Source organism: Mauremys mutica, chromosome 1 (assembly GCF_020497125.1).
Source record: "Mauremys mutica isolate MM-2020 ecotype Southern chromosome 1, ASM2049712v1, whole genome shotgun sequence".
Classification (NCBI taxonomy): Eukaryota; Metazoa; Chordata; order Testudines; family Geoemydidae; genus Mauremys; species Mauremys mutica.
In genome coordinates this window covers 105,343,901-105,358,174 of record NC_059072.1, presented here as the reverse complement: position 1 = coordinate 105,358,174, position 14,274 = coordinate 105,343,901, and the positions used below count along the sequence as shown (strand labels likewise).

Sequence of the window (14,274 nt, the reverse complement as noted above, 5' to 3'; positions counted from 1 at the left end):
TTTCTCCAATTTCTCCACATCTTTCCTGAAATGTGGTGCCCAGAACTGGACACAGTACTTCAGCTGAGGCCTAATCAGTGTACAATAGAGCGGAAGAATTATTTCTCATGTCTTGCTTACAACACTCTTGCTAATACATCCCAGAATGATGTGGGGGTTTTTTGTTTGTTTTTTTGGCAAGTGTGTTACACTGACTCCTATTTAGCCTGTGATCCACTATGACCCCCAGATCACACTCTGCAGTATGAGATCCACTGTTCCTTCTTAAGTGGAGTACTTTGCATTTGTCCTTACTGAATTTCATCCTATTTATTTCAAACCATTTCTCCACTTTGTCCAGATCATTTTGAATTTTGAACCCTATTCGCCAAAGCACCCGTAACCCCTCCCAGCTTGGTATAGTTCGCAAACTTTATAAGTGTACTCTATCTAAATCATTTGATGAAGATGTTGAACAGAACCAGACCTAATCCCTGCAGGACCCACTTGATATGCCCTTCCATCTTGATTGTGAACCACTGATAACGGTTTTCCAATTAGTTATGCACCTACCTTGTAATAGCTCCATCTAGGTTGTATTTCCCTAGTTTGTTTGAGATGGTCATGCGAGACAGTGTCAAAAGCTGCACTATAGTAAAAATATACCACATCTACCACTTCTGCCCCATTCACAAGGCTTGTTACCCTGTCAAAGAAAGCCATTGCATTGCTTTGACATGATTTGTTCTTGACAATAAGGTGAAAAGTAACAGCATGGATTTATCTTCTAGGTGTTTGCAAATTGATTGCTTAGTTATTTGCTCCATTATCTTTCTGGGTACTGAAGTTAAGCTGACTGGTCTGTAATTCCCTGGGTTGTTCTCATTTCCCTTTTTATAGATGGCCACTATATTTGCCCTTTTCCAGTCTTCTGGAATCTCTCCCTTCTTTCATGATTTTTCAAAGATAATTGTTAATGGCTCATCTCCTCAAGTATTCTAGGATGCATTTCATAAGCCCTGGTGACTTGAAGACATCTAACTTGTTCTTTCCCTATTTTAGCCTCTGATTCTACCTCATTTTCACTGGCATTCACTGTGTTAGATGTCCCATTGCTGTTAACCTTTTTCGGTGAAAACCGAAACAAGTTATTTAATACTTCTGCCACTTTTACATTTTCTGTTCCTGTTTTCCCCTCCTCATTGAGTAATGGACCTACCCTGTCCTTGGTCTTCCTCTTGCTTCTACTGTATTGTTTTCTTGTTACCCTTTGTTTGTAGCTAGTTTAATCTTTTGTGCCTTGGCCTTTTAAATTTTGTCCTTACATACTTGTTTGTTTATATTCATTCTTTGTAATTGACCTAGTGTCCACTTTTTGTGGGACTCTTATTTTGAGTTTCAAATCAATGAAGATCTCCTGGTTAAACTAGGGTGTCCTCTTGTCATGCTTCCAATCTTTCCTATGCAGTGGGATAATTTGCTTGTGTGCCCTTAATAATGTCTCTTTGAAAAACTGCCAAGTCTCTTGAACTGTTTTTTCCCCTTAGACTTGCTTCCCACCTACCAATGCCATGAATTTGCTAAAGTCTGCCTTCTTGAAATCCATTGTCTTTATTGTGCTGTTTTCCTTCCTACCTTTCCTTAGAATCATGAACTCTACCCACTTCATGATCACGGTCATCTATGCTGCCTTCCATTTCTCAACCAGTTCCTCTGGATTTGTCAATCAAATCTAGAACAGCCTCTCCCCTAGTCACCTATGTGTCTGTCCCATAGCACTTACATTTATTTCTCTGGGACAGAGAAATAGCATTGCTCTGTCTATGTATGGTAATTAAATAGCCCTATTACCATAGTATGCTCACACCAGCCCTGTGAAGAAGGGAAATGCTATTACCCTATTTTACAGCTAGGGAACTGAGTCGTCTGTCTCTCTAAATGATGTGGCTGCAGTCACACCCAGGAAGTCTGTACAGGACAGGGAATTGAGTGCATCTCTCCAAGTCCCAGGCTTGTACCCTAACCTCTATGCCACTATTTCTCTGTGCTATCTTAATAAAACGGGAGCCCCAGATTTAGCAAAATTCTGCAGGGGCTTTTCAGCCAGTTTCCTTATTTACTAAACCATGTTGCTCTAACCATCCATGTGGTAGACTGATGAGTGCTGGGGTTATTTCTTCAACGGTTAGTGTAATTGAACTGGAAAGTGGCTTCCAGAGCAGCCACTAAGCTGCAAAGGAGCAACTTGCATAGGTCTAGTGACACCTGTATTTCTCAGTGAGAAGAGCAGCCCTGGCTTTTAAAGGCTGAATTGTTTCCACAGAACTGAGCCTGTCTGTACACAGAGGGGCCAAGAGGAAGTTAAACAGCAGTTTTGTTTTTGTTTTTAAACTATTAAAGCTCACATTTTAACATGACTTCCTTCTTGTTTTTCTGTCCTGGGACTGTAATTATTCATTACTGGTTCACGATGAAAGCAGGAATCAGAGCATTAGGAAGCCTGGATAATTCAATGAATACTGTAACCCAGCTACTCCTGTTTGTATAACATGGGGTGTGGTGAGTAGCTAGGCTTAGGTGCCCCATATAAGTGGCCACGCTTAAAAAAAAAAAATCATTAATAAAAACCTCACACTCAGCACTGTCAGGCTAGTTAGGCAAGAGAGAGAAGGAAAGTGATAGCAAAACACTAGAACAAAATACCACTCAGCTTATGGTGTAGCTCTTTCAGGTAGCGTGGTCTCTCCTCGCACTATGGTTCTTAATGATTTTTCTAACCTAACGGGCAGGGTTCAATTTGGCCTCAGCCTGAGCGAACAGTCCTATTTCCTTATCACTGCAGCAATATACTTTTCAGTGTAAGGGGCTGGGCTGTTTGGAAAGAGAAAGCAGTAGCCAAAGTGTCATTCAGGCAGGGATGGATTTCCTACCATGGTCCTGTAACTTGATAGTACAAAGACCACTAAAAAATACAGAGTAATGAGTACTAGCAGGGACAACTTCACCTTCATGTTACACACTGCAGGAGTAACCACCACAACCAAAACATCAAGGACTGACTCTCTTGCTTTACAGGACCAGGCCTCGCAGAATACATAAGCTGTTAGGAATATTCAGAGGGTTAAGGGATAGAAAAAGAATGTTAATCAGTGCTACAACTTCATTTTAGTCATGGTAAAGAGATAACAAAGAGCAACAAAAATAATTAGGTGGCTAAGTAGAGGTGGCAGCTTCTCAGAAAGGATAGTGGCCATTTAATTTTAAAAAAGAGGAATACAATAAGGAATAGGCTAAAAGGGCCAATTCAGTGCTCCATTTTATATACTATGCTGCTGCAAGAACAAAAAGGAGAACTTACTAGAAAATAACACCCCTAAATAGGATCAAAGGGCTAATTTTGTAGAGTGTCATTAACTAGTAGAACTCTGGTGCTGAATATTTTTTTGAAGAACCAAAAAATAAATATTCAAAACAAAGCCAGCCACTCAAGGAACCAGCAAAGGGTTTGTTTTGCAGAGATCATCTTCAAATATGAATGGAGCAGAATCCTCAAGTGTGAGGATGCTCTCTAGCCAGGAGGTTTCCTTATGGAAGGTCTTCAGTAGCTGAAGTTACACTAGTTACAATAAAATTAACTGTTTCAGTTCCCACACTTAGAGCATAAGTTGGAGTCATTTCCCTCCCTCCAATACAGTAAGACATTATGTAAGGGCATTCTGGGAGTTTTATGCCTTCCTCTGAAGCATCCATCACTGTCAAAAGGAGATGGGAGATCAGACTAGCTGACCCATGTATCTGTTCTCGTGTGGTAATTCCTGAACTTCATGAGCTCCCCTCCCATTAACCCCAGCAGCATCTTGTTCATAGTTTTTCCATAAATCCCAGAATTCTCAGCTCTAAACACAGGTAAGAAAGATGGCTCCAAACGCTCAAACCCATAGAAGTGTGTTTTCATTCCACTTTAATACAGACTTGCAGTAGAACGGTAGCATCTGTCTTACAGCACTCACCTGTAGTATCCTACATGGAACAGTGACGGCTTCTTTAAAAAAAGACACCACTAACTTAATCTGTTTCTCAGAGTCAAATGTACACTTTTTACCTCTTTGGTACTTGCCAAGTCAGCAGTTCCCACCAAGGTGCCAATACCTTGTGTGTTTACTGGCCAAGTAACTAATGACTCGATGGCGTTAATCAGGTTAGCGCTCGCCTGAGTGACCCCGAAGATCCTGATGAGATTGGTCCCTCTGAGGTGACTTCTCATTGCACTGCTGGCTGGAGCATCTGTTTTCTCCTTCTGGGGTCACAGAAGAATTGGAGCTTCCGGGGTAACAGTTTCACTTCCACAGGCATAGCCTCATACTCCTCGCTGTCTATGCCAAAGGAGCCCTCGGTGCCCTGTGCAGAATCAAGCGTAGGTCAGACTTAATAGTGCTGTAACAGTGGTACCTGTGCCCACTTACGTCTCCGCTTCAGAGTACAGCTGGGTCTTGACCCCCTCTGCCTTTCAGCCTGTTAGTCTCACTACTACATAGAGAGCTGTTACTGGTTGCACATAATGTATTAACTGACACTCACGTAAAATATTACCTGGCTTAGTAACTAATTGGCAAGTTGGCAGGAATTAAATGCTAGATCGCTTAAATGATCTGCACTGTTTAGATTTAAGGATTCTTTGCCCTTGGAATTACTATTTACAGCTGGGCAGAGTTTTTCTTTGAGATTGAAAAAAAAGTAGACAGTGATTATTTTTGTTCAAAACAATCCCGCTCTCACACCTGTTTTACACTCACACACACAAAATCATCAGTGATTAATGCCAGTCATTCAACATGGTAATGGCTTTACCTTTTGTACATAAATCATGTCCTTGTCTTCTGTTACTAAAGGCCTCATCAGCAGTTAAGGAGTAAACAAAGTTTGTCTTGTTAACAGACCACCTATTTATACTTGACTGTATCCAGCCCTCAGCTGGACAGTTTTGCACATATTTTCAAAGCCACAGATTCTGATGATGTCGAAGCCATGTGTGAACGAGGATGCTGGCTAATGAAAACATTCATTGTTCAATCTGGTTGCCTGGGTGAGGACTTTACCAGAAGAGCAGAGTGCCAAAGATTCTCTCAACTGCTGGGAAGGGCCACTCGGCCAGGGAATGGATCTCATTCTCCATGAGGCAGTTCAGGTCTCTGAAGAGGATTATAATAGCTAAAGATGTGGACGTAACCTAGTAGATCGACTCTATATCCTTCCAAATGCAGGGCCTACTCTTCTTAATAAGATGTATTGGGATGTTAAACCCAAGCTAACATCTACCCCGCTGCCTTATTTTTAGGAGGCAACTAAAAATGTATCTGCTCAAACATTTCTCAGTGGAAGAGCTGCCCACTTATCTAAGGTCTTGGGATTTATATCTGTAGCACCTTTTTGACCATTATTTCCCACCTGGCCTCAGCTCAGTTAGCATAAACCCACACCTCTGCTCTCCGTCTTTTCACCTCTGGCAGATCCCTTCTAGACTAGCAATTTAAAGAAAGATTTCAGTACTCAGAGCCTAGCCAGCAGAGGGGATGTGCACACACTAAGACGTGAAGTTTAGCAGGAGGCCATTTTCCTAGTCTACTCACACTGCAAGCGTGTTGACACTTTTTGCTGGCCGAATGGACAGGAACGAGCTGCTTCTGGAGCTGGGCCACACAGTTCCTACACTAGCCACAGACATGTACAGTAGTGATGCCTGACTGGGGGTTACAACTTGGGTCTCCTGGTTTGGGACCCATTTGTCTTTCTGACTGGCTGCACTGGAGGTGGCTTGCCTTATTCACAGTGAGGACAGCATGACCACCTGTCAATGTGGGAGTTGGGGTTTCTTAGCGTGTCACATTAAGAAACAAGTGACCCAGCTTTCCACAATTTCTGGCTTCTCACCTCTGAAAGCTGCAAGATGCATCTGCTGGCTTGGACACACTGACTTCCTTCGGGGCACAGCTGGGGGTCACACATCTTTTGACTTCTGTTCAAATCAAACGAGGAAAAAGAAATATTAGCTTCCAACAGAAGCAACCATGGTTAGGGGTGCAAGACATACAGGAGGGTCATTTCATTTCTTCCTTTCAAAAGGAAGTATGAGAGCCTTTGTGGTTGCAAGCATGAGGGACAGCTAGCGCTTTCTGGACAGCTAGTGCTTCCTATGCTTTGCCACACAACTGTCAATTCATCTCAATATTGACCTTTAGCACCCCAAGCTTAGTGATGCTCTGGGTTTGTCCTGAGCAGCATCTCCCCACTGTGTCATCTCATAGGGTGGGTTTGTGATGTCCACTTACATGCAAGCTGTATCATTCCTATCTTCCTCGTATAGCACCAAACCCACAAAAATTACTGATGGCCTCAAAAAATGTTCAGTAAATAGTTACGTGATTGAATACAGAAGTTAGAATCAGATGTACTGGGTTTTTTAAGCTAGTGTTTGACAAAAGTTCTTCCAGTTTCATCACTAGCACAAGGTAAAGCAAAGGTTGCTTTATTAGTTTCACTCCTGTCTGGAGGTACAAAACCCATTCATTTTACCTACTCTAAATAAAATGTTCACTTGCGTAAACTTTATCAGTCTGCCTCTTTTAGGTACTTACATGACCTCCATTGCCTTAGTATATGAGCACCTCAATCTTTAATATATTTATGTTAAACAGTGTATTTAGGCAAGTACTATCATCCCCACTGTACAGATAGGGAATGGCGCAGAGCAGCTAAACGACTTGCCCAGGAAGTTTGTGGGAGAGCAGGGACATGAATCCAGGTCTCCCACGTCCCAGGCCAGCACGCTACCCTCTGGTTCATCCTTCCTCTCCAGCTGGTAAAAACAATACTCTCATATATTCAGATCCTTTTGTTTTGTTAATTTATCAAGGGTTAAATTCACCTCAGTGCACAGAGGCAGCACAAGGTCTATGCATTCCATAAGTCCCATTAACGTATGCTTCATTTAGAGGGCTTCAGTGGCACACAGACCTTTTACTGACCCTCTGTACAAGAGAGAATTCCCCCAAACCCCAAAAGAACTGATCGCTGTATGGCTCTTTCTGCTCCCACATGCCCAGGCAGGCAAACAGAGTAATACAGTCCCAACCTTTGTGTATTGTAGCTCTCAAGAAGCAGGCCAGAATAATCATGGCTATTTCCACACAAGAGTTACAGATCTCCAAAATAGGTGGAGTTACTGCAGTATTATCTGTCCAGGGTTGTTCTATTAGGGATTTTCTACTCTTACCAGGGGATCAACGCGCGGCGATCAATGCATTGGCAGTCGATTTAGTGGGTCTAGTGAAGACCCGCTAAAATCGACCACAGATCGCTCTCCCGTCGACATCACATAGTGTGGCCCCTGCGACAAGCAGATCTAAGCTACGTCAACTTGAGTTACGCTAGTCACGTAACTCAAATTGCGTAGCTTAGATCGACTTTTCCCTGTAGCGTAGACAAGGCCTAAGGCACAGAAGGCTGTAACAGGCTGATAAGGGGGGTTCAAACATCACTCAATAATGGATGTCCCAAGAATATATAATCAGGAAATCCCCCTCAAAAGAGTGACGTGCCTTTGGGAATGCAAACACTCTTAGAATTCATGCTGTGAAGTCATGGGGGATAGGGGATGAGGGAAGAGGACCACAAATAGAGGGGGAGGACAAAGCAACAGAAAGGAAAGCTGAGATACCACAGGAAAGGGACAGGTGAGGAGACAAGCAATTTAGACATTGGGAAGGTTGTTTTTAACCATCTATATTAAAAGATGAATGAGTGAATTCAAGGGAGTTAACATTCTCATAGCAGTATATAGGACTCAGAATCCTGCAAATACATCTGTGCAGGCAGATCCCTCTGTCTGCAAAGGGCCCCACTAAAGTCAATGGGCCTCCACCTGGGTCCAGAGTCTGCCCATGTGGATCAAACTGCGTGATCAGGGAAGGCAAGAGAGAGACAGGGAACAAAAAGATCAGGAAAGAGAGGGTGTTAGAGAAGCAAACAGGTATGCAGCTAGAACCAGTGTAATTACCCCCCCAAGAGGTCCTATGTAAGGGTCATAAGGGGTTTACTATTTATTCAGATCCTTTGTCTTACTCTGCCTAAGAGACCAGAGTAAGACAAAGAGAACGAAAGAAAGAACCAGGAACAAAAATACCTAACAATAACAAAGTTTTCATAGGCAACGATATCCCACTATATACTCTAACCCCCCCCGCCCCCCCCCCCCACACGCAGGCAAAAGGCTACTCCCCAAATCACACCACCAACTGGCAATACATGCTGTCGCTGGAACACACCACAAGAGAACGATTATCCCACTAGTCTCCATCAGTGGCCAATGCTAAACAGTTATGAGGACCCCAAACCCCATCATAACACACAACAGTGTACAATGGAGAAATGCCTGACTTACTCCACCTGGTAACCAAGCTCATGCCCTTAGATGATGTCCCTTATAAATTTATACAGAGCCCAAGCTGGGGAGTGGGAAAGAAAATTAGTGGTGGTACATGGGGTATCTCCTTTTTTCCCCCCACAGAGCAGCAGTTTGAAATGGGGCTATGATGTAATCACCTCAACTTAAATATTGACTTAATCCTAGCTGCAGAGGCTTGTTATTATCCACGTCTGAGATCTACAGTCCTGAGGCATGGTATGACCTAAATCTCACTTCGCAATCCGATGGCATTCAGCCTCCAGCACTCCCTTCAGGTTCCAAAGCGTCCACTACCTTCAATCTCAACTCATCTTCTGGTTTCCCACATAGATTGCAGAGAGGGAGGCACTATCAGTCCTGACAGATTCACCCCAATGCCTGCAGAAATACAACATTTCCACAAATTTCTCCACCCCCTGGCTAGGTAAAAAGGGGCAAAACTCCTCTACACAAATGATTCCTCAAATGCTTCCAAAGACAAGCTCCTCTGCTCTGGTGGCTGGCAGCAGGGACTGTGATGAGGTGGCTTTGATGGTGCTGTCCTTTGAGAGCTTTTCCTTCAGGTGGCATTTTCTATTGGTGTCCCTCCCAGTGGCCTGGTTTGGTTCACCTCTGGCTTTTTTTAATCAGTCTTCTCTTTCGAGGATTGAGCAGACCCTCTCCCTCTATTCTCTCTTTCTTGATTTACCTACAAAATTCTGGGACTAGATTAAAAAGAGGCGTTGGGTGCATGCAGCCAGCTGCATGAGGTTACATTCTTCAGAGGCTTTCTGCACGAAGGTGTAACTGCAGTCACAGAATGTGACATACTGCTGGGAACCATGTATCCAATCCAGCTGGGAAACTGTATCCAGCTGTGTTGGGTGTGTTGGTGGCTGACTGTGAATGGAAGATACTTTTCTCTCTGAATTCCCACTAATTCACTGGCACCTTCCTGGTGGTGAGATGTCCCAGGCAAGACCACAATCTCCTTTTTTCCCTTCTCCTGGTCAGGCAGATTCCTTTTGCTGCTGATGGTAACAGTATCATAAACATTTCCTTCTATAAAGTCTTTACAGCACAGATTCAAATGACAGGCAACCTACAATCAACATGGCTGATGCAATTTACACCCAGTGCCACCTGATCTTATGCCACTTATGTATTCATAGTTCTGGAGATACTGTTCCCACAGAGGTAATGCGGAGTGCTCAAATAAGTTGCCTGCTACTGCTATCAATATTGTAAACGAGGTAGAGACATGCAGTAACCATGCGGCACCTAAAAGCTGCTTATGACATTTCCACACCTTTCCATCTGGTTTCACTAGAGGGGGCCCTAGGACTGGAAAACAGCAGCTGCAACCAAAAGATCAGCCTGCTGGAATAAGCGGAATCTGATATTGTGGGAGACTCCTTGTGACGCTTCTCTAGAAGCCTCACACTCCACTTCAACAAGGACTAACTGTGATAAACTTGGTATTGAGGGTCCTTAGAGGATGTAGGAAAGAAGCTCAGATCAGCACTGAGTGCCTCCTAGTGGCTCATTTACAGAGTAGGAGAAATGAGCATCTCACAGGAAAGGATCCCAAGCAGAGGGGAGGTGGTGAGAAGACTCCAGAGCTCCTTCCATGTACCAGGCGCCCATGCCTGGAACCTCTGGTCTGCCCATGCTGCCACTCTATTTGTTCAAGTCCCTTCTTAAAATGCACGTCTTCCAAGAGGCCTTTCCAGCTGAGACCTCACTTCAGAGATGTGTTAGTGAGCTGAGGGTTTGAAGGTCTTTACCCCTTCCCTTAAAAACTGAATCCTGGCACTAACAAAGGCACGTGCCAAACATCACCGGTGCCGTCACGTTGATTCTGCTGTATCCCAGCCCCCACATCGTTCATCTAAACTGCAAGCTTTCTGGGGCAGGGATGTTATCTTCCTACCTGTCTTTAAAGCACCTGGCCTCTTAATGGTGTTATACCAATAACAATGTCAGTCAGCATTAGAGGGGAGGAAAGGGGGAGGATGCAGAAATCGTAGAAGGTAGGGAGGGGAGCTCTAGCCACACAACATTGGCTCTTGCTTCCAAAACAAGAAAATTAAAATAAACCTGTATTTGAATGAACAAACCCCACAATCACTACAAGGTAATTAGTACCGAGGGTCAATGTTGGGATATTGAAAGTCTTTTTCCTGAGTGTCTGGCTGGAGAGTCTTGCCCACATGCTTGGGGTTCAGCTGATTGCCATATTTGGGGTCGGGAAGGAATTTTCCTCCAGGGTAGATTGGCAGTGGCCCTGGAGGTTTTTCGCCTTCCTCCGCAGCATGGGGCAGGGGTCGCTTGCTGGAGGATTATCTGCTACTTGAAGTCTTTAAATCAGGATTTGGGGACTTCAACAGCTGAGTCAAGGGAGAGAATTATTTCAGGAGTGGGTGGGTCAGCTTTTGTGGCCTGCATCTTGCGGGAGGTCAGACTGGATGATCATAATGGTCCCTTCTGATCTTAAGTTCTATGATTCTATGAAGGCATTCCCCACTTTTGTCCTTGCAGCACAAAAGCCAAGAAAACAGTCAGTTTTGTGACTAGAAAATCTGATGGCCCACGGCAGCCTCCCCGTACTCACCCCCTATTTATGAAGTCTCCCTTGCCGACTGTATCTGGTTCAATGCAAATATTCATGAAGTCATCTGTTCGCTATGGAAAAGATTTAGAATCCAAATTGTTAGTGTTTCTGCAGCATCACACCCTCCATACTGCAGCATGTGCTGGAAGCCCTCTTTAAGGGGACAGCCCTTTACCACATCTTGGACTGTCCCACAAAAAAGAGGGTTGAGTTGTATTTTATAAGGGATGAGAGGAAAAGAATTTATTTTTTCCTGATTTAAATGGTCAGCATCAGGTTAAAAATGATACCTAATGATTCCTCACCAACCATTATTCTGTACCAAACACTAAATCACATATTCAACAAAAATATTAAACCAATTTTTATGATCGTTTTACCGTTTATGACATTGGTTTCTTTTTGCATTCCATGCAACTAGTAGGACAATGAAAGTAGGCTATTCAGTCTGACTTCTGTTCACAATACAGTAGTTCCTAGTCAATGCTTCTTTCAGGTTCTTACGTAGCACAATGCTGCAACATTTGGCCAGCAAGTGCTGCAAGAGGAAATGTTTATTCATTTAAAAAAAAAAATGATGCCCACTGGAGTTAAAAAACATGAATGATGGAAGCATTTCTTTTGGTCCTTGATTTTGTAAAAGCTTATCTGTAGGAAATGTAGATTTGGGGTCAAAGTATATCTGACATTGTCCCTTTAAATTCCTGTTGACCCGATGTCTTGATTTCCTACTTGCTACATACGCTTACATCAGGCCTGTACTAGGAATGTTTGCCCTTACAGTAATGTTGGCTAGGGGGTATGATTTTTTTTAAACAACATTTCTATTATGGCAAAAGCCCTAGTGTAGATTCAGCCAGACTGGCAAAGAAGTTCTTTTGCCAGTATAGCTTATTTAGTCTGCGGAACTGGTGTAAGCTACACTGGAAAAAGCACTCTTTTGCTAATATAAGCTGAATCTAAACTAGGAGGATTGGCTGATATAGCTATACCAGTCAACCCTATCTAGTGTAGATCAGACCTGAGCCTGGGATGGGAGGGAGGAAGGAATGACTCATGTTACTCATCTGAGATGCCTATGGCTGATTAATGAGCTATGTGATAGATTCCAAAGAGTCTCTATCCAGTCCCTTCAGGCTGGGGGGACAATGACCATTATCTGTGGTCTCAGGGATGAGTGTAAAAGCATGGAGAGGGGATCCAGATGGGTGGGGATAAGATATGATATGAAGATGCTTGTTTAATGGGGGTGAAGCTGCACTTATGTAAACTGTCTTGTTCCTCCAGTCACTCACTCAAAAGGTGGCAAGTTCATGGGGTTGCACTGGTGACCACAGCAGTGAGCACATGCCCCTCCCCATTGACTAGTAAAGTGCCACTAGCGCTGCTGCACAGAAAGGCCAAGTGAATGGAAATGAAGAAGTGGCCCTAGGGACCGGATTATGGTCATGGAACACTGAGTTCTTCACTTTAGATCACAGGTTCTAATCCAGCCCAGCTCAGTAGTGACCAAAGCTGTTACCATCCAAGGACTGTGGATGCTTTCAGTCCAGTTCCTGTCGGTAGCCTGCGCAGGGAGGCCAAAGGCTGCATGGAAATTAAACTATCCCCGCACTGCCACGTTGTGGCATGTTGGGGCAGGGCAGTATGGGGAAGCTTACACTAAGTAGCCTGTTTTTAACCTGGTCCTATACACAAAGGGCTTTGATCACTGAGAATGTCAGTCCAGCACTTTCCATCAGAACTAAAGACTTAAATCAACCCAGAAATCTTTGCTGTGATATCCTTGCTATGAAACAGGGACTCCAGCCAGAGATGGTGTTAGGGGTGCTTGAAACAAACAGCAGCATGTTGCGCCAAGGAGGCTCTCACGGGGACAGCTTTGCTTGTCTCTCCCCCGCCCCTCACAAAATAAATAAATAAAAATGACCAGCTCCTGTCCTCTTTAATTTAAAATGGCCACAGTCCTCGTTTTAGTGCCAGCATTTCTGAGTCCTTCGCTCTGTAGCTGGCAGAGGGACAGGGTCAACATTCCAGGCACACATCCAGGCTGAGTGCTTCATTTCAGCATCAGTAAATAATATCTCCACTTTTCCATGGGGCAAGGAGAGGAGGTGCCTAACCTCTGCCATGAAAGCTTTAGGATTTCATTTGGTTACTGAAAGCTTCCTGTTACGCACACTCTGCCCTCTCTGCCCCAACCTGGCTTCTGCAATCCAGTCTCACAGGATCTTTATAATGACCCTTAAAACCGGCCCCCTCTCAGATTCTTCTGCAGTCCCACAGGGACTCCTCGTTCTTTTTGCTGATACAGACTAACGGGGCTACCACTCTGAAACCTGTCAGAAGGACAGAGTTTAGTCTGTGTAGTCAGGAAGATGGGAGTTCAGCGAGGAAGGAGTGCTCTGCACGGAAAGGGATTTATTTAAACTGGGCTCTTACTGTCAGGTCAAGCTGCCTGTTCTGAGTTGTGATGGAGAGTTCAATGGCGGACAGCTGCATTTCTTCCCAGGCCTCCAAAGTCGCCTCCTGGGGGATTTCTGAGAATCCAGACGGGAAGAGACCATTAGCCAGAAAGTAAATTACACAGACCAGAGATCCACTGCTGTGACATATGAAAGACCGGTGCCAGCTAAAGCGGCTCTGTCCCATTATTTCCACAGGCTTTGTTTCCTTCAAATGTAAAAAGTGACATATAGGGAAGGGAAGCTGTGGGGGCTGGGGCGGGAAAGTTAAGTTGACAAACAGCACATTGCACAAACGCTTTAAAAGCAGTCCCTAGTGACCCCAGATTGACAGGTCTCTTGGGCTTGCAGAGCAGGAGCACTTAGCAATCTAATAAAGGGATGTAGCCCCACTCCAACAAAATCCAAAAGCTGTGACGTTTAGGGTGTTGTGCTAATATTTATTTCCCACAGACAATGTCTCCTCATCCCTGTCACAGCCTATGCTCATCACTTAGTCCTGCTTTTAGCTCATCACTGCATGTGTAGGGCTTCTGGCCCAGGAGAACTGGATGGGAGATGGAAGCCCATCAATACCAGTGGAGCATGCAAGGCACTCTCCTGAGGGGCTGAACGTGCTGCCCGTGTGACACTCCCACCCCCTGCTGGGCCAAGGACTAAGTGCCAAGAACTCCTAAGGGGCCGGGTAGTGGGCCAAATTTCTCACTCCTCTCGATATTTGCTCTCCATCCAGTAAACGAGAACATGCTTCCTCTGAGGCCACCATGGCTGTCCAG

The 14,274-nt window shown here is 44.3% G+C and overlaps 1 protein-coding gene across 2 annotated transcripts in view; it reads right to left on the bottom strand.

Moving 5' to 3' along the window:
• Window positions 1-3,923: 3,923 nt before the first annotated feature.
• AGK (acylglycerol kinase) overlaps window positions 3,924-14,274 on the bottom strand; it is a 55,752-nt gene continuing 45,401 nt past the window's right edge. For both annotated transcript variants that reach the window (XM_044989469.1, XM_044989479.1), the window contains exons 13-16: window positions 13,476-13,573; window positions 11,034-11,104; window positions 5,908-5,992; window positions 3,924-4,377 (exon numbers count right to left, since the gene is read on the bottom strand). In XM_044989469.1, coding sequence (XP_044845404.1) covers window positions 4,240-4,377; window positions 5,908-5,992; window positions 11,034-11,104; window positions 13,476-13,573 — 392 coding nt within the window. In that variant the 3' untranslated portion in view covers window positions 3,924-4,239. The remainder of the gene's footprint in view (window positions 4,378-5,907; window positions 5,993-11,033; window positions 11,105-13,475; window positions 13,574-14,274) is intronic.